The sequence below is a fragment of the Athene cunicularia genome, assembly GCF_003259725.1.
Source record: "Athene cunicularia isolate RWA chromosome 7 unlocalized genomic scaffold, athCun1 chr7_part1, whole genome shotgun sequence".
In the NCBI taxonomy this organism is placed as follows: domain Eukaryota; kingdom Metazoa; phylum Chordata; class Aves; order Strigiformes; family Strigidae; genus Athene; species Athene cunicularia.
In genome coordinates, this window is record NW_020799107.1 from 15534354 (window position 1) to 15557724 (window position 23371).

Genomic DNA, 23371 nt, shown 5'->3' on the forward strand with positions numbered 1-23371 from the left:
CCTAATGACACATACATAAAAAATCAGGGGGTAGGTATTTTGTGGTGGAGGAAGGCAGAAGCAAACAGAATAACCATTTTTAATGTTCAGCTCTCACTACTTAGAGAACAAGTGTAGCTGAATATAAAATAATGAGAAACAACTACCAGAAAAACATATCAACACCTGAAAAATCTACCATTATATTTATTCTCTTTCTCTCACTAGGGTTCATATTTTACTTTGTGAGTAGCTGAATGTATTGCAAATAAAAAAAAATCCTACATAAATTCAAATATATTTATTCCTTACCCTATACTTATTTTACTGGAGGAAAAAACCCCCAGACTGTAATGTTTTTCTTTTTTTCCACACACCAAACATTAAAGGCATTATGCTATTTTTTCTAAAGTGTCTGGACAAACAGGTTTGGGTTTTTTTTTTACTATTTCACATACATTTCTATAACATCTATCAGCATTGGGTGGTAACGTGATATGCATCTCCAATATGTTTACATACGACATTTAGTTCAGCTGAAGTATGTTCAATATTAAACATAATTTATTAATTTCAGTTTAACATTTTCATTCCCGGTGGTAAAATGTATATTATTGGGGAAATACCTGTCAGGAATACCATGACATACCACGTTGTTTACAGAAGTACAAACAGATTTTGGAAAACCTCCATAGCCCAGAGGTGACGGATACGCATTCTGTCTGATTATTTCATGATGAACAATGGAATCTATTTCTTCAGTTGTCATGCCAACCTAAAATACCAAACATAACATCCTGTTAAAAAAGCAAAGATAGTTTCTCATATTTACTGAATGTGATTGCAGCCAAGCGTTGCAATGAAATCTTGGATGTTTCAAATACGCTGCTTTGATACAAAACACTAAACTGTCTGATATACTTTATTGATATATTGGACCTTTTATTTTTTTTAAGAGAAAAAGGTTTTAAATAAAGCATGCAGTAGAAACGAACACTCAAAGGTTCCTAGAAAATGTAAAATACTGTCTACTTCCTTTCCGTTCTTTTTTCCGCATTTGCTTTCTCAAAGACACCAATTTTCCGTGGCATCTTGTTTCAGTAGCTGCTATAGAAATGTCTGGGTTCAATGCTTTCAGTCCTTTAACACACAACATTACTTTCCCTTTTTATTTGTAAAAGAAAGGATCTTAATTCTTAGAACTGCCCAGTACATTTATCATAATGTACTTGTGTATTTTATGAAATTGTTTTCCAAGTATTCTTTAATTTTAAAAAAGATTTAAATATTTGGCTTCATATCTTGAGGATATTTTATTTAAAGTTGCCATAGCCTGGATGATCACAGTGAATCTACAAGCGCTTATCCATCATTTTTAGAAATCTTAATTTTTATGCTTGACACTTTCTAGATTCATCTTTTTCTCACAGTTTTACATATTAAAAAAAGGTCTCATAAATCATTCAGCCATTTTCTGAGTATCCATGGAGTGGAAAAGCACATGCTTAAAATAACATTCTTCTCACTTTTCTTTTGGATCGACTTTATCTCTGGAATGGTTAGAGCTGAAATTTGAAATTTGGTAGGGAAACCTCCCTCATTGAGAAGAAGTGCCTTTGAGGGTTCCTCTGCAAATTGATTTTGATTTGAATGAGTTTGAGCCTTTGAAAAATCACACCTCGTACACACACACTACAGTGGCTGTGATTTTGGAGGAATTTTTAGTAACACGTGGAATACAGGTAAGCTGTGGCGCAGGAGGCATACTTTTCCATACATTGAAATATTCAGTGATCATGCACAATGAATACAGCGGAGTGCACTTGTGTCCTGTGCTGAGGATTAAACCAGGTTTATTTGCTCAGCTTGCATATTGTTCAGTACAAAAACGTTGTTGGGCAGATGAGGAGGGATGAACCCACTCCAGTCCAGGATTTGGGGTTACTGTGCGACCCCCCTGCTTTGCAGTAGTCATTGCAGCCTCTGCGCTGGCATGGCAGCCACAGCCTCAGCACGCTGTCTGTAGTGAATACTGCAGGCACCGGTTTTGGATAAATACAGGTTTGTTGCTCCTGCCTTTGCTCACCCATCTATCAGCTTCAGCCCAGAGACACATTGAACCGCTATGTATCAGACTGGGTTCTGTCTGCTGCTGCTCTACTCAAGGAATTTGACATGACTTTTGGACGCTCAGCAGACAGACCCATGCTGAGTGGCAGGCTCACGCACTGCGAAAAGTTCTGCTTCTAACAGTATCTGCTTTACTTTTAAAGGAGCTTTTGTTAGCTGGGCAAGGTTGGGGACCATCTATTGTGCACCTCATTCCTTATTTGGGACGAGGCAATCTGACTATAACAAAATAAATCCATGTCATACAACTTGGTGCTTTATTTCCAAATCTTTAACTCAAATCCATGAAATGCTATCATATATAATACCATAGTGTATCTTTAAGTCCCACAGGTAGTAAATGGTAATATCAAAACCATGCTCAGCCCAAACTTTGTCTCTCTGCATCCATGCAATATAATGCACCTTTGTTATACTGGGGAATGTTACCACCATTAGCTAAAGCACAGCCAAGGGCTGGTTTGGAGGGCGGCATACAAGGTAGGTTCAGCAAGACAACAGGAACAGGTGGAGGGATAGGGCTCTCCAGATAAAATAGGAATGCAGAGTTTACCTTATGAGAATAGCCTAAAAGAGCTTGGTTTGTTTAGTCTGTCACACTGAAAGCTGTAATAGCTCTATTACTGCATGAAGGGGACAGACTCAAGGAAAGGCAGGAAGCTGCTTACAGAGTGGTGTTGGCACAAGAACAAATGGGTACAAGCTGTCCACGCAGCATCAGAGTGGAACGCGGTAGATGCTCACTGTCAATGAGGGAGGGTTTTGGACGATACTCTCTGTCAGGGGAGTCTTGGCCGAATATTTACTGGTGTAAAATGGAACTCACCAACTGTCTGTGGCTGACCTGGGCAGTGGTCTTGGCACCACAACTCCAACTACCACCTCATTCCCAGTCCACACCTCCTGGTCACATAATACTTACCTTATACACCTTCTTGTTCCAAAACATTAATTACATGTATGTAGTATTTTGCTACTGTGTATGATTTGGCACATACTATGAACTGCATCATAAGCTACACTGTGCTGCACACATATGTATTTTACATGTGATAACAACCAAAGAGTATTAGTGAAAAACTGCTCTCATTAAAAATCCATGTTGCACCCTGATCCTTCAGAAACATGTATATGCCCTTAACTTTACATGAGTCAGTTTTACTGTACTGGGAAATAATTGCATATAAAGAAGTTAAACATGCACGAGCCTATGTAAGATTAAAGCTTCAGGCAGTTTTATTATGGGCAACCAACCCCAGATTCAGAATTAAACCTCTGGGAAAGTGTGATGACAGTTGAAAGAAAAATGCATAGTAAACTGGTAATTTTTCCCCCTTTTAAGTCAATGGCATTGACCTACAGTCCCCATCTATCTCTGTATCTCATAGCTACTCAACCCATTTTACCCTATCCAGTATGCTATTACATGAAATACGAAGGTAAGGCTAAAAAAAGCACTCCATCTGCAAAACCTGGTAGTAGGCTCCTCCCAGAACATTTTAACTTGGGAGGTATCCCAAAAAAGCATTCTGTAGAAACATTTCGGGAAGCCATGAGGCTTTATTATCAATGCACTCTGGAAAATTGTGTGGAATTTGGCAGCTGTTTTTTCCAATTGCAACTCTTTTGAGTTGTGCCGGACCCCATGGGACAGCAAGGGGCTGAAGGATGGACGAGAGCGGAGGAGGCAGCCCAGCCCTTTGGACTTGCACACATGCAGAGCCGGAAAACACAACATATGAGGAAGATGGGCCATGAAATGAAAGGAAAAAATGTAGCATGGGCCTTATGAGAAACTCTTGTGATTTGGCACAATCTGAACAGAGTGAGATGAGAGACAGAGAGATATTACACCTAAGCCAGCAACTCATTCTAAGTACTACATACGTCTAAAATACAGAAATTATTAAATAGGCATATCATGAACTGAAACAAAAGTTAAATTCTTATTTTTTTCAGGATCTAACTTAAAGTTGGATACACATTAACAGAAAGTTAAAACAAAGAGTAGAAAAAAACCCCAAACAAGTGAAAGCATAAAAGACATCCAAACTGTTATGGGACTTCTGTAACTGTTACCTTTAAGCCCTTTCCAGCCAGAAGCAGGACATGACGGGCCAACTGACAAGCTTGACGAAGCCCTTGAATCTGATCTTCATTCTTAATTTCTATGTCGTCTCCCCAGTCTGGTACAATGCCTGTCGTCACATAGTCTGGCTTCTTTATGTGCTTGGAGAAAAAGGATTGAAAATGAAGATCAGAAAACTGAGCATGACAATGGGATCATTTTCTCAGATACTGCCTCCTGCTTCATGGCAGCTTGCCCTTTCTGTCGTAGTATCGACCTTCCTAAGCCATCAGGGCAAACCCTCAAGGCTGCCTCAGTATTTCTTCCACTGCCCTTTTGAACTTAACATTGCCTGTTACTACTGACTTACACAGTCTGCTAGCTTCCCAGGGCTGAAACCCCAGATACTGCAGCCAACTTCCAGCACAGATAGTCACAAGTTTTGAAACTGTGAGAAAGAGACTTAAAAACTCTTCATTTTCTTTTGCAGAGGCACATTTTCTACAAAAGACATCTAAACACTGGAATTGATGGGCCATACATACAGAATTAGGCTCAAAAATAAAACCGATCAAATCTTTATGTTCTCATTCAGACAAAACTCCTATTAAGTTCCATGACATTGCTTTTTCTTAGGGCTTAAGTTATTTTAATTTAGAGGTTTTTACTTATCTAGTTCATATGCTGTACTCAAATTTGTCCATCTACAACACTATGTAAGAGCATCCCAATTCGCTGTCAACGGAAGTGTAATAAACTTCATTTTTTCCCACATCAAGTTCTCAGCCCTCATATTGAAGTGAAATTTCATTTCTGATTTTTTAAAATCCACAACAATTTCATGACACGTGTATAAACACAGCAAACTAATAATAATAGTAATAACTTGCACAGAGATGGAAATGCACCTTCTCCTGGAGGGTCCCTGGGCTGTTTCACTTGCTGGGGAAGAGTCCCTTTGCCCACCACAGCTGGGCTGATTCCCTGTCATGCTGGCCACAGGGTGGGTTTTGCACTGACTTCACAAAATACAGAATCAAGCTGGCAGGCAGAAAACAAAGTGGGCGCTTGGGCTGTACATAACAAGACCATAAAACAGCAGGGTGTAGGAGTAAAGAAGAGTGGGGCAACCAGTTAGTTCTAGTGGAACTTTAAACAGGAAGATTATTGTTACTCCAACAGTTATTTCATTTTTACTCTGATAAGAAGTGAAACTGTAGTGGACTTAAGCCAACAGAATTTCAAATTTACATTTTGTTTAAATTAATGGCCTATCAATCCTAACAACATCCTACTGCAGTAGTTTGGGACTTAAATTAGAAACCCATAGGCTGGATTAGCAACTTCATACACAGCAGCACCCTCGCTTTCCCCTTGCAGGGCACTTACCTAGTAACTGCTGAGACCTGACCCTGCTGACCTGTAAGATCTGTTCAGGGAGAAGCCCCAAGCAGCGTACATACAAATGTCTATGTATACAGTTTCACACCAACATCTTGAAAAAAAACCCATGTTATTTCAATGTGATTTCTGCCATACTCTGTATAAAGTAGTAACTTTGCCCTCAGGTTTTCAGAGTTGAAGAACTGGACTGATTTTTAGACAGTCTGAGAACTCTGATCTGTGAAGACAACTTTTCAGTACGACAATAGATTTCTCCCTCTTTATCCTAAAAGAAGCATCTAAATACAGAAAAAATAGTTTCTAAGTTCTAAAATTTTTAAACCTTTGAAAATATGTAAAGCATATAACCCCATGTTCTCCCTGCACACAGAGCTTCTACTGCCTCTTAGGGGTAAGAGCCCTACATCTAGCATCCTTATCTGCTTTCTTATCTAATAACTGTTTAGTATTTCTGGCCCATGGAAATAGTCTATATTTTGCTTGAGAAATCTATAATAAAATGAAAAGTAAAATTAAAAAAAAAAAAGTACTAATAAACATCCTGAGAAGGACTGTTTAGAAAGGGTACTTTGGTTTTCTTTTGGCTAAGGGAAAGATACTAAACAGTTAATCTGTATGCTGTAATTAAACAGAGAAAAAAAAAAAACAACAAAAAAACTAAACCAGAAGTGAAACACATGTTAAAATTGCATGAAAAAGTTCCTTTTGATGCTGAAGTAAATAAAAATATAAGTATATGTTGCAAGAAAAACCTACTCAGGCACAGCAAAGATGAGTTTAGAACGTGCAATGGGGTTGTGGAGAGCTACCAGCCTGTATTGTATGTTCTTCTCCTAAATCTGGCATAACCAATTAACAAAACCATCAGCAAAATATAAACATTTTTATAATTAGCTGCTAGAGATTTATACAGAAAAGGACTCAGATGATCATGAATGACTCCTACTGACTTTTGGGAGGACCATCTATAAACTGTTCAAAATAAGAATCAGGACCCAGAAGTGTTGACAGATGATTTTAATATTCCACGTTTACACTACCATAACTGAACAAGCCCCAGGTTCAAACTCCCTAATAACTATATACACCGCTGTGTTTAACATGGTAGGCAGCTGAAAACTTCTCTCACCAGTGCTTCTATTTCAAATACCAGACCAAGCAACAGGATGGTGATCCAAACCCCCAGCTGTCGGACAATGAATACACTTGATCATGCCTGCAGTCAAACTCTATATTGACTGAAGAACAGATTAGATAGCAGAAATTGCAGTACCTTAGGAACTGGGTGAGCTGGAGAAACCATGGCTGGGCAAACTATACTATAAGCAGTATTTCTTTGTTCCTGAAAAAAGAAGCATCTTCGTTGTTGATTGCTTGACTGCCTGTGCAGGTAGATACGATTGCATGAAGAAAAGATTATGTGACAGCCAGTCACAGAACCTGTTAACGGATAAGTAAAAATGGTTAGTGCTTTTTTCTACTGCTATGTTACAAAATGGAAAATATGCAAAAAGAAGTGCATTGTGTAAAACAAACCACAGAACTCATCTAGTAGCCAAGGGTAGTTCAAATTGTTCAAATCTTGTACCATTAAAGTAAGAACATTAACACTGAGAAGGAATAAGAACAAAAAAAGTCCCCAAACAATACTTAGAAGCTTTAAAAAATACCAGATCTGTTTTGGTTGGATGCATTAAAAAGTAGCATGGGTATATTCCCCAAAGATTGCAGCCAGGAATGATGCTCCTACCTTTCCCTGCTTGGAGCAATTTGCAAGGCTAGAAGCTGCACTGTTCAAGGCTTGGCAAAGCAGTGAATAAGGGACAATAGCAAGAAAAGAGGAGAGAAAAAAAAAGATGTAATATTGATTTCAAGACAATATTTTCAGCTGTATTTTTGCAGAATTGGTCACAGATTTGAGCATAACCAAGTTAAAGTTGCTCTTGTCATTTGCACCAAGACACAAGGAAGAGGTTTCAATTTGTCCTGCCTAGCAGGTCAGCAGAACAAACTTCAACAGATATTTTTCATCTCGGCCAAAGGCAACTGAAAGGATCAAAATTTGCAATTGTCTTGGAATATCTGAATCATAGTTTCATTTAATTCACACGGGAATTTGGGATGGCAGTTCATCACAATATTCATTGCTCAAACTTAGTTGTTGGATAATGACACACATACCGCCCCCCCCAAGAAAAAAAAATAAAGAAAAAAGGGGAAAAAAGGGGCATCGAGGCCGAAAGATTGTCAGAGGTGCCAAAACCAAAATAATCCATCACAAAAGACAATGCTAGCATCAAAACTGGGAAATACACTAAATTCAAAGGAATTATTGACACTGCCCAATTAAACTACAATTACACTTAGAGCATATTTCCATTACTCAAACATTCTACAATCTAAACAGAGGGGTTTTTTGAAATATGTTTCCCACAATAGTTAATTTGCTTCTGAAAAATGTCATATGCATACACACACAAGCACCATCTTTTGTGGCAAGTAACCCTTACAAATAATTACTCTTCAGTAAAAAGGAAATGTTTTAGTTTAAAAATAACTAAACACTTTTATATCACAGAAATTAAGAAATTTATATACTGCATACTTTGTAACTATGTAAAAACGGTGTATTTTTTTAGAAGAAGATTTTCTTCCATATCTTGTATGTTTTTCTTTTGTTGTACCTTCCTTCCTTTCTTTTGGATGCATTTATCATGTTCAGATGAAGAAATTATCCTTCCATATACACACTTAGCTTCACAGATAGCCCTTTTACAGCATTCAGTGACATACAGGAGATTCAAATTACGCACATTTTTGGAGCCCCAAACCCCAGAATGAATGAAATACTTGCATATGGTTTGTTTTAGAAGTGTTCTCAACTGTCTCTTTGCACACTGACCAGTGCTACATTTAGTTACCAATATCTGAAAGGTTGTAGAGACTTTTACTCCATACAAGCAAACTTTTACTGTTTCATTTTAAACTGTTGATAAGTAACAAGGCAGAGTTGGAGAGTGAGGCTCAAATCAAGCACTTAGTGTAACCTAGGTACCCCAATGGAAGTTGCCTGCTTCAAAAGGGAAGTGAGTGTTTCCATGGAAGTGGAGCTGCCAAGTTAACAGAGGGTTGGATTAGTTTGGTGGGGGTTTAATTATAATTTAATCAACAACGTCATCATCTACTGCTTTCCCAAGTTCTCCTTCACAAGAAAAATAAATATTTTTCCTACTTGAAAAAAACCCCAAAACTGGGCCATCTAACCTGCACAAAGATGTAAGTGCATCCAAAGAGCCCAAAGCACCCTACAAATTCTCTGGCTGGTCTGCACCCATTTCTGGAAGCTGGAAGCACAGAATCTGCTGAGGCAGAAACTTCTGGGATATCAGAAGCTGGTCATCAGTCTGCCAGTGTAAGCTAAGGTAGCTTTTTTACAGAGTGCAGTGCAAGTACCTTGCTCTTAACACAGCTGAAGGTATTATAAAAGTATTGAAAATCCACACTCTCTGATGTGGTCAGCTAAAGTCCATGTGGACATCAATATAAGAACATATATTTCAAATGTTCTCCTTGACACATAGCATGCTGTCTAGGCACCTGTCTACTGTGTAAAAGTTTAATTGGGGAAGAAAAGATGCAAGTGTGATTGTCAATTATTCAACAATAAAACTCCAAATGTCTCAAATACACACTCTTAAAGACATTAAACTAGTTTATATGCATGGGTGCATGACTATTGACTATCCCACATTCAGAAGGGATACCTTTTTATTTGGAGTAAAATTTTTACCTCTATTCTCCCAAAGATACAGCGTAAGTGTTGTCAGAAGATAACAGGATAATAAGGTACTGTAGTCTGCTGTTATTCTACTAACTACTCATTATAAACCAGACGCATACAAAAATATCTACTACTTGAACAGGTGAAATGCGACAACCAAATAAATATCACCATAGTATTATATGACTCCTAAAATACATCACAAGAATTATAAACAAAGGACAACCAAACCTTTATTTGAAATATAAAAAAATTATAACAGAAAACATTCTCCTACAAAGTAAAAATAAAATTAAATAAAATGGCATTAAAATGTAATGAAGTTACTGTTTTATAATGAAAATCTGGACTCCATCCACACACTTCCTTCCTTAAGAAGAAGGCCTTCCTAATGCCTACATAGCTTCTTTTATTTTTTAAGCTCCCATATTCACAGCTAATTCAATATAGCAACATCATCAATCACCGGAGACAGGAACAACTGTCTGTATTCTCCAAGTCTGGCTCAGATATTCCCTCCTCCCCATCCCTTACACCTATCAAAGCTTTTCTCAGCGCTTTATTTACTTCTGCAAGACTGGCGCTCAGGCACATCCTTTTTGTTAAGCTTTCTGTGTATATTAATTACTGTAAGATAGTTCATTAATGAGGGATTTATCCAGTTTCCAGCAGAAACTGCAGCCATTGGAGAGAGCCCACAGTTTGAAGCTGGGTAGCCTGGTAACACACCAGGATGCAAAGTTGACCCTTTATGGATTCCTTCTCTCCCCCAAAAGCAAGGCTACGTCACCTGCCACGAGTAACAGAATATTTACTATCAGCTGCAATAAGGGGAATTATTACCAGTGTTACTGAATCACATCAGCAGATATGATGTACCAAGCACAGAAAATTACAGACAACTGCTCCTCTGACTCAACAATGAATCACACTGTGCAATCTGTATGCACGCATGTCCTGCCGGAGCCGCTGGATTCCTCAGCATACCTTCCAGACCTTAATTTGTATTAATAATATAAATATGCATTGTGAGCTTTTGTGAATTAGCAGATTAATTTATCTTGTGTGGAAATTACATTTTCTTTTTCTTTTAAACGAGTCAGTCAAAGGGGCTGAATACAGAATTCAAGTATGATGATGGGTGGGAGCATTTTAAGTGACCGATTTTGCAGCACAATGTGCCCTATATTTATTAGCCTTTTACTCTAGGTCTATTTTAATTGTTATCTGTTCATGCATGCTACACTATATAATGAAATGCTCCCATTTCACTTACAGAGTAGAGAGTTTTTTATGTGTATCTATTAATGACCCTTAATTAAGTTGATTTTAGTAATTTAAATGTGATTTTCCTCTGGTCAAGAAGTATTTTTAATGGGAGATGTTGGAAATGAACTCTCACATAAGCCCTTTTCTAATGCTTCTTGTTTAACAGTTACAGCAATTTATCAGTTATGTTTTCAATGAATGAGGTGTGGGGTAGCCCTGCAAAAAACTGCTCTTCTACATGATTCATCAAATGGGATTGCTAGCAACCATGTTTTTGGTATTTATTTATGAGAGACTTCAAATTTCCAAGCAATTAGCAAAAATGTTACCAAAGGATAAACTTCTTGACAGTTCTAAGGTACAATAAATACGAGTACATCTTGAAAGAGCCAAGAAATAAAATTAACATATTTTAAAAGAATTTAGTCATAGTATCAACAGAAGCACAGTACCAAAATTATTTAGGATTACAAGAATTAACATGCTACCCATTTAGGAAATAAAATCAACTTGCTCTTGATCAAATAAATCTTACTTAACATAGATGAACAATTAACATCAAAAGCATTGTTCTGATAACTCTTTTCAAATTATGTGATTTTTTTTTTTTAACTGAAAAAAAGAGTAACTGTGGAGACTTTTTTAGTATATATGCATTTGAGGGTAAAATACGAGAGACCTTTAACTTGGCTTATCAGGTCATTTTTATATATGATAATTGTGCTTCTTGTGCAAATATTCATTTTGCTGATACTTCAGACAAACAAAGTTTAAAATGAGGTGTTAAAAATCCCTATGGGTAATAATATGTGGAATCCAACCAATGCAACTAGGTAAGAATATATAGCGTTTTACTGTTAATTACCAAATGCTCCCATTTTTCAATCCAAAATAATGGCTGATGTTTGAAAGACGTTTACTTGTAATTGTAATTCTAACTGTCTAATAAAACACTGACTTCGTAATCCCCATGTTGCAAAGGTACATCCAAGCTTCAAAAAAAGGATGGAAAAGATTAAAGGTTCTCTCCAACTCTGTGTAACCTGTGTAGCAGAAGAGCAGCTCGCATTTCACAAGCAATAACCTGTGCATTTGAAAATAAAAAAGGGGGAAAAAAAACAACATAGGGAAATGCCTGAGGCAGAAGTTGAAACTGATTGGGCAAAGTAGAAGGACAAGAGCCCTTGAAATTAAACAAAAGCAAATTCATTCTGTTGACAGATGTTGATTACATCAAAGCCACTAAAGAACTTTTTTCTGTTTCATTTTTTTTCCTTTTTGCAACTAATACCTCCACATTTTCTGTACATTAAGGATATAACATATCTTAATCAACATAACCCAACACGTAATAATTTTTAAATTTGGTAAAAGTATATTGTAACGAGGTCTTAACGACAGGCTTCTCCAAACAAGAGTGTATTCACATGGTCATGTCTGCATACCCGTGCTGGTCACGCCATCATCAGCCCCTTACTTCCAGGGGTTAACTGCTCTGGCAGCCAAATAAAATACAGAGAGCGCTGTGTAATTATGGAGACAGTCAAAGGGCAGACTCTATTTTGAAATCTATTTGCACAGACAAGGTCTTCCAATTTCGCTTACAGGAAACAAGCTGGTAAAGGGGGTCTCCTCCTCTCCAGATGCTTTCCACACGTTTTTCCCACATCAGGAAATCGTGGACATGGACACCATGCAGCACTGTTTCCTGGATTGCAGGACTATGTCATTACAAGGAGAAAAGCAAGTCCATGCTCGTGAGAAATATTTCCTCCTAATTGCCCATATTAGGGGAAAGCAAAACCCACGAGGACTACTGAAAATGCGACTAGCAGCAATCTGTAAACAGGACGCAGCCACAGCTGTCATGATGGTACTGGAAAAGAGAAAATAGAAATGAAAGGGTAAAAACACTCTGTTTTTAATAGCATGATTGGGGAAATAAAATATTCATCAGGATAGATGTGACTTCAGTTACAACAGCAACACATTGGTGAAAACCTCAAGCATGCTTATGACTGTACCCTGATAAACCAAAACACAGGCCAGTATCTTGCAAACATATTCTAATTGGCATTGGTTTATTTAATTATTTAAATTAACTGGAAATTAACGACAGAAGATGTTTAGTTAAATAAATGCATTAACAGAATTGCTATTCTTGTTACTCTTATAAGAGGCAATAAAGCAAAGCAATGGCCAAATGCCGACTGACTCCAAGAGAGGAGTCAGACCCTCTGCTGACACCGCTGGGACTCTTCCATGACTGAAAAAAATAAAGTTTGGCCCTCAGGAACAGTTACGCTCCCTGCTAATTACAACTGTGCCCTTACTTCACAGACAGCGGAACTGGGCAATTTGTTCGCTGTATGTCAATACAAAAAAAGTTTTTAATAGGGTTTAAATTTATAAACTATATGGAAATACATTCTTCTTTGGTTTTACTTATTATGACTTAGTCTAGACCAGCATGTTAAAAAGATGAATCCATGCCTTCTGGAATAGTGCTGTTCTCCTAATTCATTATTCAGTCAAATTTAGGGCCAACAAAATAGCTGTTCTACAAGTTGGTAAACTGGGAAACCACAGAGAATCAGAACCTCTTCTATTTACAGGAAGGATGACAGCCTAAGGGTACTTCATCCCAATAATAACAACATTCAAGTAACGGTGCCCAGGTCATGACAAGCCATGACCCTCCCCATAGCTCCTTCAGGAAGCTGGCTTGGTGCCACCTTTTATCAGCAGCAACCGACAGTGCAACTTTAACAAACAAGGAGAAAAGGAAAAATTAATTTTATATCCTTAAAAATCTCTTCAACCAATTAAGCAGCTGTGTGTATATGTGTATCTCTCTCTCTCTCTCTCCACACAAAGTCACATGAAGTCAGTATAAGAAATAAATTCACTGACTGAGTAACATTCTGGTATTATTAAACAGCACTTTCCCATTTTATTATAGGATTTAAAAAATACAGAGTACCACCTAACTATATCTGAATTATATTCATTCGTATACCAAAGGAAATTAGTTGTCTATTACAGAAAATGGGACTGGGCTGTATGGGCTTAACTTTGGGAAAAGGCCATTGCAGTTCTCCAATAGAGCCTTCCATCCCAGTGTTATTTCTACTACATTTTCTCCCTCCTATAGAATGACACAAGTAGAAAATAAAAAGACATTGTATCAGAGCAAAATGAAACAAGTCAGGTACAAAAGCTGGTCAAAGCAATATTAAGAGTTTCACACACAGTTAATATCAGGGGAATTTAGGCTCCAGATCACAGCATCTGGCAAGTCTCAACTTCTGTGACTAGCAGGAGAAACATTCCTCTTATGTTACTGCATTCCTGTATTGAGTAAATGAATTTATCATAAAGTGAATAAATGAGAATGAGAAACGTATCTGCTCCAGTTTGCATATTTAAATATTTAAATCACTTCCTATCTAACTTTAGATTTTTTAACAGATCAGAGAAATTACTTTCGCTTGAAAGACTGGTTATTGTATTCATTATTTTCATTTTGTAGGGAAGTAACAACTGTTGGAACAAGTTACTCAGTTTAAAAAATAGCAGTTGTTTCAGATTAAAATAATGAGCTATTCAAATAGTCCTTACACACATGTACAATGCCAAATCTTGTTGTTAATATGCACCCACCCACAGCTTTAACATTCATTGAATCCTACCGTGATAAAATCTTTTCAGGTGGTCTGTGAAACAACTGTTTTTCAACTGGCATGTTTATGTCCTATATACACGCCTGATACGGTATCAAATGTTAAAAATAAATCCTACTTTAACCTCTTAAATTTCCATCTCAAATGGAAAAAATATGTCTGAATCACTACACAAAATATTTGTCACCTTTCAGTGGGTGAGCAAGGCTGCTGAAATAAGAGTAATCTTTGCATATAAGATTTAGGGTGCTCCTGAACACTGCATCGGATTTTCTGCATCGCTTGAGACATAGGAAGAGAATTGGCAGTCAGGAGTCTTTTCCCCACACAAAATATAAGACCATTGCCATAATTATTTTCAACACACCTGCAGCTGAATCTGTAAGGATACAAGATGATTTCTAAATCATAAGCCAGTCTTGTCCCAAAATTAAAAAAAAAAAAAAAAAAAAAAAAAATTTTAGGATGAATACCTTAATAAAATAAGATTACATTACTACTCATTTGGTAAAAATGACAGCTAGCTGTGTTTCTTGCCTTGTATTAAACGTTCTTAATTACCTGTCCTGTTTTCACATGAAAACACAAGTTACATTAGGACAGTGAGCCTTTACTGAGAAAACACATACATGTCCTCTGCTAGCGTGAAGAGTGTAAGGTTGGGGAATTACATCCTATAACCCAGACTTCAAAATATATGTGCAGAGAGGTGTAAGAGTTTACAGCTGTTTCTGCTAAACTACTGTGGTGGTGGTGGTAATAAACCCTTATGTTTTTTCAAGAAAATGCTCTGCACAGTGAAGATGTTCCCATCAAGACTTTGCTGCAGATAACTTGTAGCATACTTATTAAAACACTTATTTTTAAACCTGTCAGTCATTACTATGTGCTATTAATGCATAACTTGGAAGCTTATTCATAAATATATGATGTTTGGGTCACTGAATGTATTATAATGATAGGATTATGGGTTGAATTTGGAAGAGTATGGTATAATGTTTTGGAGCTGTTTTAATTTTTTTTAAAAATACCTTTCACTTACCTTCTTACTTAGCATTTACAAAGACCTCTTTCTTATCATAAAAGTCCCTGTTTATCAAACAGTGATACAGGAAGAAGTTGTTTACATTTTCAGAAGTACCAACATACATCACTTACGACAAAAAAAACAAGTACTCCATAAGAAATGCTCAATCACTGTCAATCATATGCACTAAAATATACATAAACCAAAGCATGTGGTGTGAACTATATTAGATTCAAACTGAACACAGAATTACAACTATAACAAACAAAAAACAAATAATTACAAGTGACTCATAGGCCTATTTACACATCTCACCAAACTGCTGGAAAGGTAGGTAACCATAGAAACCTGACAGCCTAAATTCAGTACTTTAAAATTTGTATTTAGTTTAAAATGCTGAAAATGATGCTTCTATTTGATGAAATCCATATTTTTAAAGGATTCAGTTTTTGCTTTGGTACTTAAAGAAATGCTTAAAATTATTTCACCTCACAGTTACTAATAATTTGCCTTTCAGATTTGATTTTATCCAAGTAAAGATTACAGTTTACTCTTCATAATATAAAATGTTAATACATTTCAATTCTGCAAATTAATATTTCTAACATTTTTTAATGATTGAAATTAAATAATGACATAAAACAAACACTCCTGCATTTACTATTAAATGTTTTGCATACAGACTTTCCTAAACTGCATGCTGGCAAAAAAAAAAAAAAAAAAGATTACTCAAATTAACTGTTAAAGCTGAAATGCTAATAGCCTTTTCAACTTATAGTCGTTTTTCACTGACAATTACAATTTGCATGGCTTAAAATTTAATACTATGATTAGTACTAATGTCCTATATTTTACTTCATAATCTAAATGAGTAAAATATTATTTTTGTAGTTCACTGGCTCTTATACTTAGGCTGTAATGTTCAGTGTGTATTTCATTATGCAGATGAGCAATGGATGTCGTCTAACATGATTTAAATGGGTCAACAGTATTTTCCTATTCACATTAATCATCCAGACAGCCACAAAAAAAAAAAAAAAAAAAAAAAAAAAAAAACCTTCACACTAGTCAAACAACAGCGAACACACGGTACAGGAGTCGGGAGCCTCACAACCCGGGGAGCCAAGGCTGGGCGCTGCTCCTCTTGCTGGTGCACAGCTCCTGCCGCAGCCGGTGCCGGCAGCACTCCCCGGGCTGCCCGCGGCCCCATGCCAAGAATGATTCTCGTCCTGCGAAGTTCAATGGGAGCTGTGTGTTGACAAACTGAGCAAATTTGAATCGGCAAAATTCGTTCTTGGCAAGGGGACGTGCAACTGCGCTGAATGCAAAGGCGTGCTGCCCACTGACGCTGTGCTGGCAGACGGGCTGTTCTTGCGTAAATACGCTTGTTGGAAAACTCCCACTAAAGTCAAAGGACACAGGATCAGGCCATTTATTGCCAATTGTTTATAAAACACATCAAAATTAATGGCTCTATTCACAAGACACGTAACCATCATCTACGGCTCCTTTCATATATGGCATATTGCAAATAAAATGGTAATTTATAAATAGCATAGCGCTTCTGTGGAAAGGGAAGCTGCTCAAATAAATGCTAAAGATAAAGAACATAAGTACAAAACAGGAGGAAAGTAACAGGATGATCAGCTACCAAACATTCAGACTCGTTTATACAATAAATATACTATTAGGATTTGAAAAAAGGAAAAAAAAAAAAAGGGAAGTGATCAAGATCGTCTTAAAGACGAAAAGTACTACCATGGCATAAAATCTCTATAAAAGCAGAGATGACATGTTTGATTACCTTATGGTATAACAAGGTTGGCAGAGCTTGCCTGAGAAACCTCATGTTGCTCATACCAGGGGGAAGATCCTGCAGGACAACACAGGGGAGGTCCAAGTGTCTTGGAGATGGGATGCACGGGCTGTGAGGCAATGGGCAGGCAGGCCATGGGACTTTTTACCTCTTCCTTTATCGCTGCTGGACATCCAGCAATGGATGGTTTAGCTTTACCAGTGTCTGCTCTCTAAATATCCTTATTTAGACACACTGATATCAGCACAGCCAATGGTATTTCAATTTATTTTCTAGTAACAAACTTAAACCCTTGAAACTGGTTTTGGTTACTGTTGAAAGTAGTTGTTATTTGCTATATAGGTGTCAGTGATGTAGCACACATAACATCTCTTCTCCAGAAGTCATACTGGCCACTCACTTGCCAACACAATCCCAAATTACTGACTTTGAGATATGAAAAGCAATAATATGGCTTGGGCATTGGCCACCTGCTTTCTCTGACAGCCTTCACTGTGCTTCCTTTTCCAATTCACAGATGTAAATGAAGTGGGGTAGAAACTGAGCTTCAGCTTTTAAATTAATGAACATATGGCAAAGTAGGAGGTTTCCGACTATTCAGACCTCACAAGACTTTATTTGCAACATTCATGCCCTGGACAAGTGTTTCACCAGTACCTAATAAACAGCTGGGTACAGCAGGGACCTTAACTGGATGCAGGAACTGTTCAGTGCAAAGAGCTAAGGCATCCATGGGCACTGACCTGGTGGTCAAATTACAGTAAATTAAACAATAACCACCACTATGATGACTAAGGTTCTGTCTTCACCATGGCCTTTTCTAGGTGACAGGAAAATGGAAGAGAGGTCAGCGTATTTCATGGTGTGACAACACACGTGCAGGTCAGTACCTGTCACGCTCGTTTCCCCTGCACCCTGTTCCATGTAATGCACATCAGGAGGAGTTAAGCCAGCTGGAATTCAGTATCTGTGAGTTTCTAAAGCATGTCTGTGGGACTGGCTCCAGTCCTGCGCATCTGTCCCTTTGCTTTTCAGTGATAAAACATGACGTTTGGATTCCAAGAGCTAGCTGGGAGCCCTGAGTGATAAGGAAGGACCTCTAGGTTTCGCCACTGTCCCATACCCCACAGTCAACACCCCAGCTACTGTTACTGGAGATTTCCTGGAGGAACTGCAACCAGCACTCATCTTGTTGAAACAGAAATTACCGAAATTTCTTGTTGAATCACAAATTACAGCAGCTGCTTAATGCCTAGAGAGAGGATCATGCCATCCAGTTGCACTTTAGGCAGTGTCTCCCACCTCCAAATCTTGGCCATGCTCCCAGTTACTTCTCCTTATGCACACTTTGCAGGTATTGGTCACCCACATGACACCTCTCTGCTGCATCCGGAGGTCCAAGGCCCATGACTGCCACTCCCCACACGCTGACAAAAAAAATAGAATACCTCATTTCTAAACTATCTTCACCAGGCTATTCACTCACTTTGTACAGTTTATTAGACTATTCCATCATCTGATTTTCTAAGATAAAGTAAGCAAAGGGTCTTCACAAGAAATTAGGTCTCTAACTCCTTTTTGTAGACTGAAAAGGGTTTACACAGCTCTTTTTCTGCACAGATAGTAAATTTGTAAGGAGCAATAAATGTTTTGCTTTCCACAAGATGAAGATAATCTAATTTGGCAGCTAAATATGACAGGCAGTTCTTCAGAGCAGGCTTAGCTACCTTGCCTGCAAAGCTGGGCAATAATCCATGAAATTCTCCATGGGGACATCCTACTTAACCAAATGCTAATTTGCAAACTCAATGCAGAACTTTAAGACTGTCTTGCATGATCTATCAAACATCCACCTCGACTCTCTTTTTGTTGTTGTTGTTGAGATTTGTGGTTTAAATATACAGATTTCCAATAGTGTTGGGCACTGGAGAGACAGATCGGTGTGGGCAGCAACCTGAGCCCACAGCTGGATCTCCCAGTTGCTCTGACAGAAGCCAGTTGCTTGCAAGTGTGGAAAAGTTTCAACCAGAACACAGCTCACTTACATATTTATTATTTGGTGCTTTGGCTAGACAGAAAGAACTCTGGACGCAGGACTGACATAAGAAACAAAATTTGTAGCTATTAATTGCATAAAAATTTTTGCAAAGGCTTTCCATTCAATTTGATACAAACCAACATTTTTACTTCCAAGAAAAATTTAGTATGACTGGAAGAGAAGGCTGCATAGCTGTCTGTGTCATGCAAGTGGACATACTACATTCCTCATGGGGAGGACTGAATAAACAAATAAAAAATGGGCTAGTAGTAAAGCCACGCATGTGGCAAGAAGTACACATTGGTGCTATTAAGAAAGGCCAGTGATCCTGGCAGCCCCTGGTAAATCTGATGATAGTGCAGATCCATCTTGACAGTGCTTTACTAAACCTGCAGATCTGCATGGGGAAACATTGATGCCTCAATTTCACTGGTGATTTCAGCAGCAAAGGCACGATTTTTCTAATTAAAAAATCAGGTCGGTGAAGTTATTCATTAAACTTCTATCCAGATGTGCTTCATAATGCACTATAAATTATTCGGAGAATTAAAAAATAGAGCTGGACAGAGAGAAAAGCCTCAATTCTGCAGAAAGTGCTGGCACTCCCACAACTTTCTGTAGAAGCCCAGCCACAGAACCAGGCAATTTCCTATCTTCAGTCTGTCTCTTGGAAGACTTTGGTCCAACACCTGGACAAATTCTGAGTGAGAAGCTTTGGTGCTAAAATATATGAAAGATGTGGTAATAGAAGTTATGTGTTTTGACAAAATCATAGCCAAAACATATACAGTAGGAGGTCTCAACTCCTTTGACTCTGAAGTCATCTCCAAAACATTGAATTCTGTCAGTTATGTGCCAAGAATGATGTTGCATATTTTAATCATGGAAAATACGAAACCCATTTCAATCTACCCTCATGGCCTACGGCAAAGTGATGTGACTCTGAATTTGAATTTGATGGCCCTGGCCACAACTTTATAAATGTCAGGGCTTCTGATTCACATTCCCTGAGCAAACAGCTACAGCAAAATTGATTCTGATGTGGCTGCTTGCCTTGAAACAGCACAGTTAGCAGAAGCGATATGTCCATGCCTCCGCTGTGTCTGCTCATGGTGCGGTGGTTGGTAGTCCATCATCACCACTTGTCACACCATAGGGGACAAGAGAGAACTGGTGGCTTTACCCCAGTCACCCCAGCAGATTATTTTCAGCTGGCTGAACTTCCAGTTGCCAACCTCCCATGAACCTGTTTGTAACCTCCAGCTGGTTCCCACAGCTGGGGATACTGTTGCAGCAAAAGCTCCTGAAGTTTGTCTATCAGATACCTTATTCTATATCTGATTTTGTGAAACAGTTTTTATAACAGAGTTATTTGGACAAAACAGACTCAAGAGGAACAAAAGCAAGACTGTCTTTATCAAGCAGGTTTTAGAAGCAGCTACTTCTGCAGTCTTTGGGACACTCTGCAATTAAAGGTTTGCCAGAAAACTTGTATTAGTTAAGGAGAGTACTCTACAACCCAAAACTCTTAAGACAATGTAATGATACCACTCAGAACACCACTGGGATGGCGCTATGCCAGCAAAATAATTCTTGCTGGTACAACTTGATCTTTTGGAGGAACTGATTTAAGCTTTCCCAGAAGTAAACTCTTCCCATGAACTGAGCTTCTGCTGCATTAGTAGGGTGTGCCAGAGCATGAATAAATCCTTATAAACCCAGACAAGTCCCACTACTTTCTTTAAAGAACACCAATTTCCTTTAAGTCTCTGTCATGAGCTATAAGAAGTATGTTAACAATAATCAGTGCAGAAGAACCAGAAATAGGTCGGGAGAGGTGAGACCTGCCTGGCCACCTCACAGGTGTTAGTTCAGAAAACACATGGCAATGAAATTAAGCTTCACCACTGCCTACCATTTCATTCACGATGCAAGAGTGTGACTCAGACCTGCACAAACCACTGCGTTTACCTCAACTTGGTGTCAAATAAGGACATCTTTGCAAAATGACTATCCACTCTGTCCAGTGGAGAAGGACCTCCAACTCAACGGTTCTAGATGAGTTTACAAGCACATTCAACAGCTACGAACCCAAGCAGCATACAAGCTGATCTGCAGTGACTGCACCATCTATTACATGAAGTGCCTAATTTTTACGACTTGTAGAAGGAGGTATGGAGCTCACTTGCTTTTTTCAAATTCCATCTCCACCTGTGTCTATCAGAAAATCTGAGACTGAACAGCTGGAATTTATGTGAGAAACAAACAATTTCTTTGTCATTTTCTTTCAGTAGTATGTCACATCTGTTGACTTTCATAATTTAAAAGAATACATAAGGCAGCACCTAATTTGTTTATACACAACTAAACATGAAACAGATAATCTGAGAAGTGTATGCATTCCTTTAGAAACATCTGATATGCCGTAAGTATTAATATATAAATTTAGATCGTGTTCATTACTGCAGTAGTCCCTCGTGGTTCAAAATGAGCTCAATCTAAAAGTGAAACATAGCTTTAAACAGGTATCCTAACAATAAATACCTGAAAGTAAACATCTTTAAAATGTGAAGGTTGGACACTTTATACAGCTGGCTAGAGTGGCTAGTTATTTATCTTCTAAACTCAGAACACTGCAACTTTCAAAACCACTCATGAAAGTTTTCTCAGACTGCACACTACCGAGTATGCCTGCCAAAAGACCTCTGAGAAGCTCTGAAGAGCCCTTTATTCCCCTTTTCTAAGGTTTCCATGCAGCAGGGCAGTTTGTTGAACACTTGGTTTCCAACATTTTCCTCTTTGTTCAGAAATTAAGAAGTATAGGGAAAGACATCTAGTGATTTGGAAAGGACAAGGGCTCTAATAGGAGAACTCCCCAGGGAGTAAGTCATTTAACAAAATAAACAAACTTTCCATACTTTGTTTCTATATCATAAAACATTTTCAGATTGTTTTTCTTTTTTTTTTTTTAAATATGAACAATCTTAAGGGAATTTAAAAAAAATAATTCAAACTTCCTTTGTCCAGAAATGTCTGTAGTAACTACCTCCAAGGAACAGCCAGTTATTATATGGATAAAGCTCAAGCCAATTAATAGGTCAGCTTTTAAATACTATCTTAAATGATTTCTCCTAGATCCTTTTAAAAACTTAGTAACATAATGCAATAACTAAGACAAAATAGAGAATTCTGACACTTTTTATCACACTAAACATAGCCACATACTCTATTTTCCTGATTGAATTGCATTCAGTAAACTGCAAGACCTTGCTCTATGGTATACAAATTTTCATGCCTGCTGTGCTGAGTTTGCGTGTGGCAGGGTTTTTGGTAGTGGGGGAGAGAGCTACAGCAGTCACCCCCTGTGAGAAGGTTCTTGAAGCTCCCACAGCTCCAAGTTGGACTAGCCTTTGCACCAAGGCTGAGCCAATTAGCAATGGTGGCTGTGCCTCTGTGATAATGTATTTAAGAAGGGGAACCTGGAAAGAGGAGTTGGAGCTCTGAGGAAGAGTTACCAGGAAGACACCTATGCAAACACTGAGGTCAGCTGAAAGGAGGAGGAAGGGAGGTGCGCTAGAGCAGAGTCCCCCTGTAGCTCATGGTGAGATGGCAGGGCCACCATCCTGACACTCATGGAAGTCCATGGTGGAGCAGGTACCCACCTGCAGCTTGTGGAGGACCCCATGCCGGAGCAGGTGTCTGCACCTGAAGAAGGCCAGGACTCTGTGGGAAGCAGCCCCCGCTGCTGTAGTTCAGCACTGAGAGGATTGCAATGTGCTGGAGGGACACACACTAGAGCATATCAGGAAGAATGCATCCTGTGGGAAGGACTCATGTCAGAGAAAGTTCATGGAGGACTGTCTCCCACAGGAGGGACACCACACTGGAGCAGAGAAAAATGTGAGGAGTCCTCCCCCTGGGGAGGAAGAAGCAGCAGTCTGACTGTAAACCCCATCCCGTGCCCTCCTGAGCTGCTGGGGTGAAGGAGGTAGAGAAAACTGGGAACAAAACTGAGCCTGGGAAGAAGGGAGGGGTGGTGGAAGGTGTTTTTAAGACGTGGTAATGCTTCTCACCATCCTACTCTGTCTATTAAGTGTTGTTGTTGTTAGCATTTGAATTAAATTGATGTTCTTTTTCTTCCCCTAACAAGTCTGTCTTTTGCCCATGACCGTAATG

General features: G+C 38.4%; 1 protein-coding gene across 1 annotated transcript in view; it reads right to left on the reverse strand.

Moving 5' to 3' along the window:
• The window catches only part of METAP1D (methionyl aminopeptidase type 1D, mitochondrial), a 41839-nt gene that overhangs the window by 15099 nt on the left and 3369 nt on the right, over positions 1-23371 (reverse strand). Inside the window, exons 2-4 of the mRNA XM_026852450.1 lie at positions 6855-7021; positions 4189-4338; positions 606-754 (exon numbers count right to left, since the gene is read on the reverse strand). Of these exons, the coding sequence (XP_026708251.1) occupies positions 606-754; positions 4189-4338; positions 6855-6884 (329 nt within the window). The 5' untranslated portion in view covers positions 6885-7021. The remainder of the gene's footprint in view (positions 1-605; positions 755-4188; positions 4339-6854; positions 7022-23371) is intronic.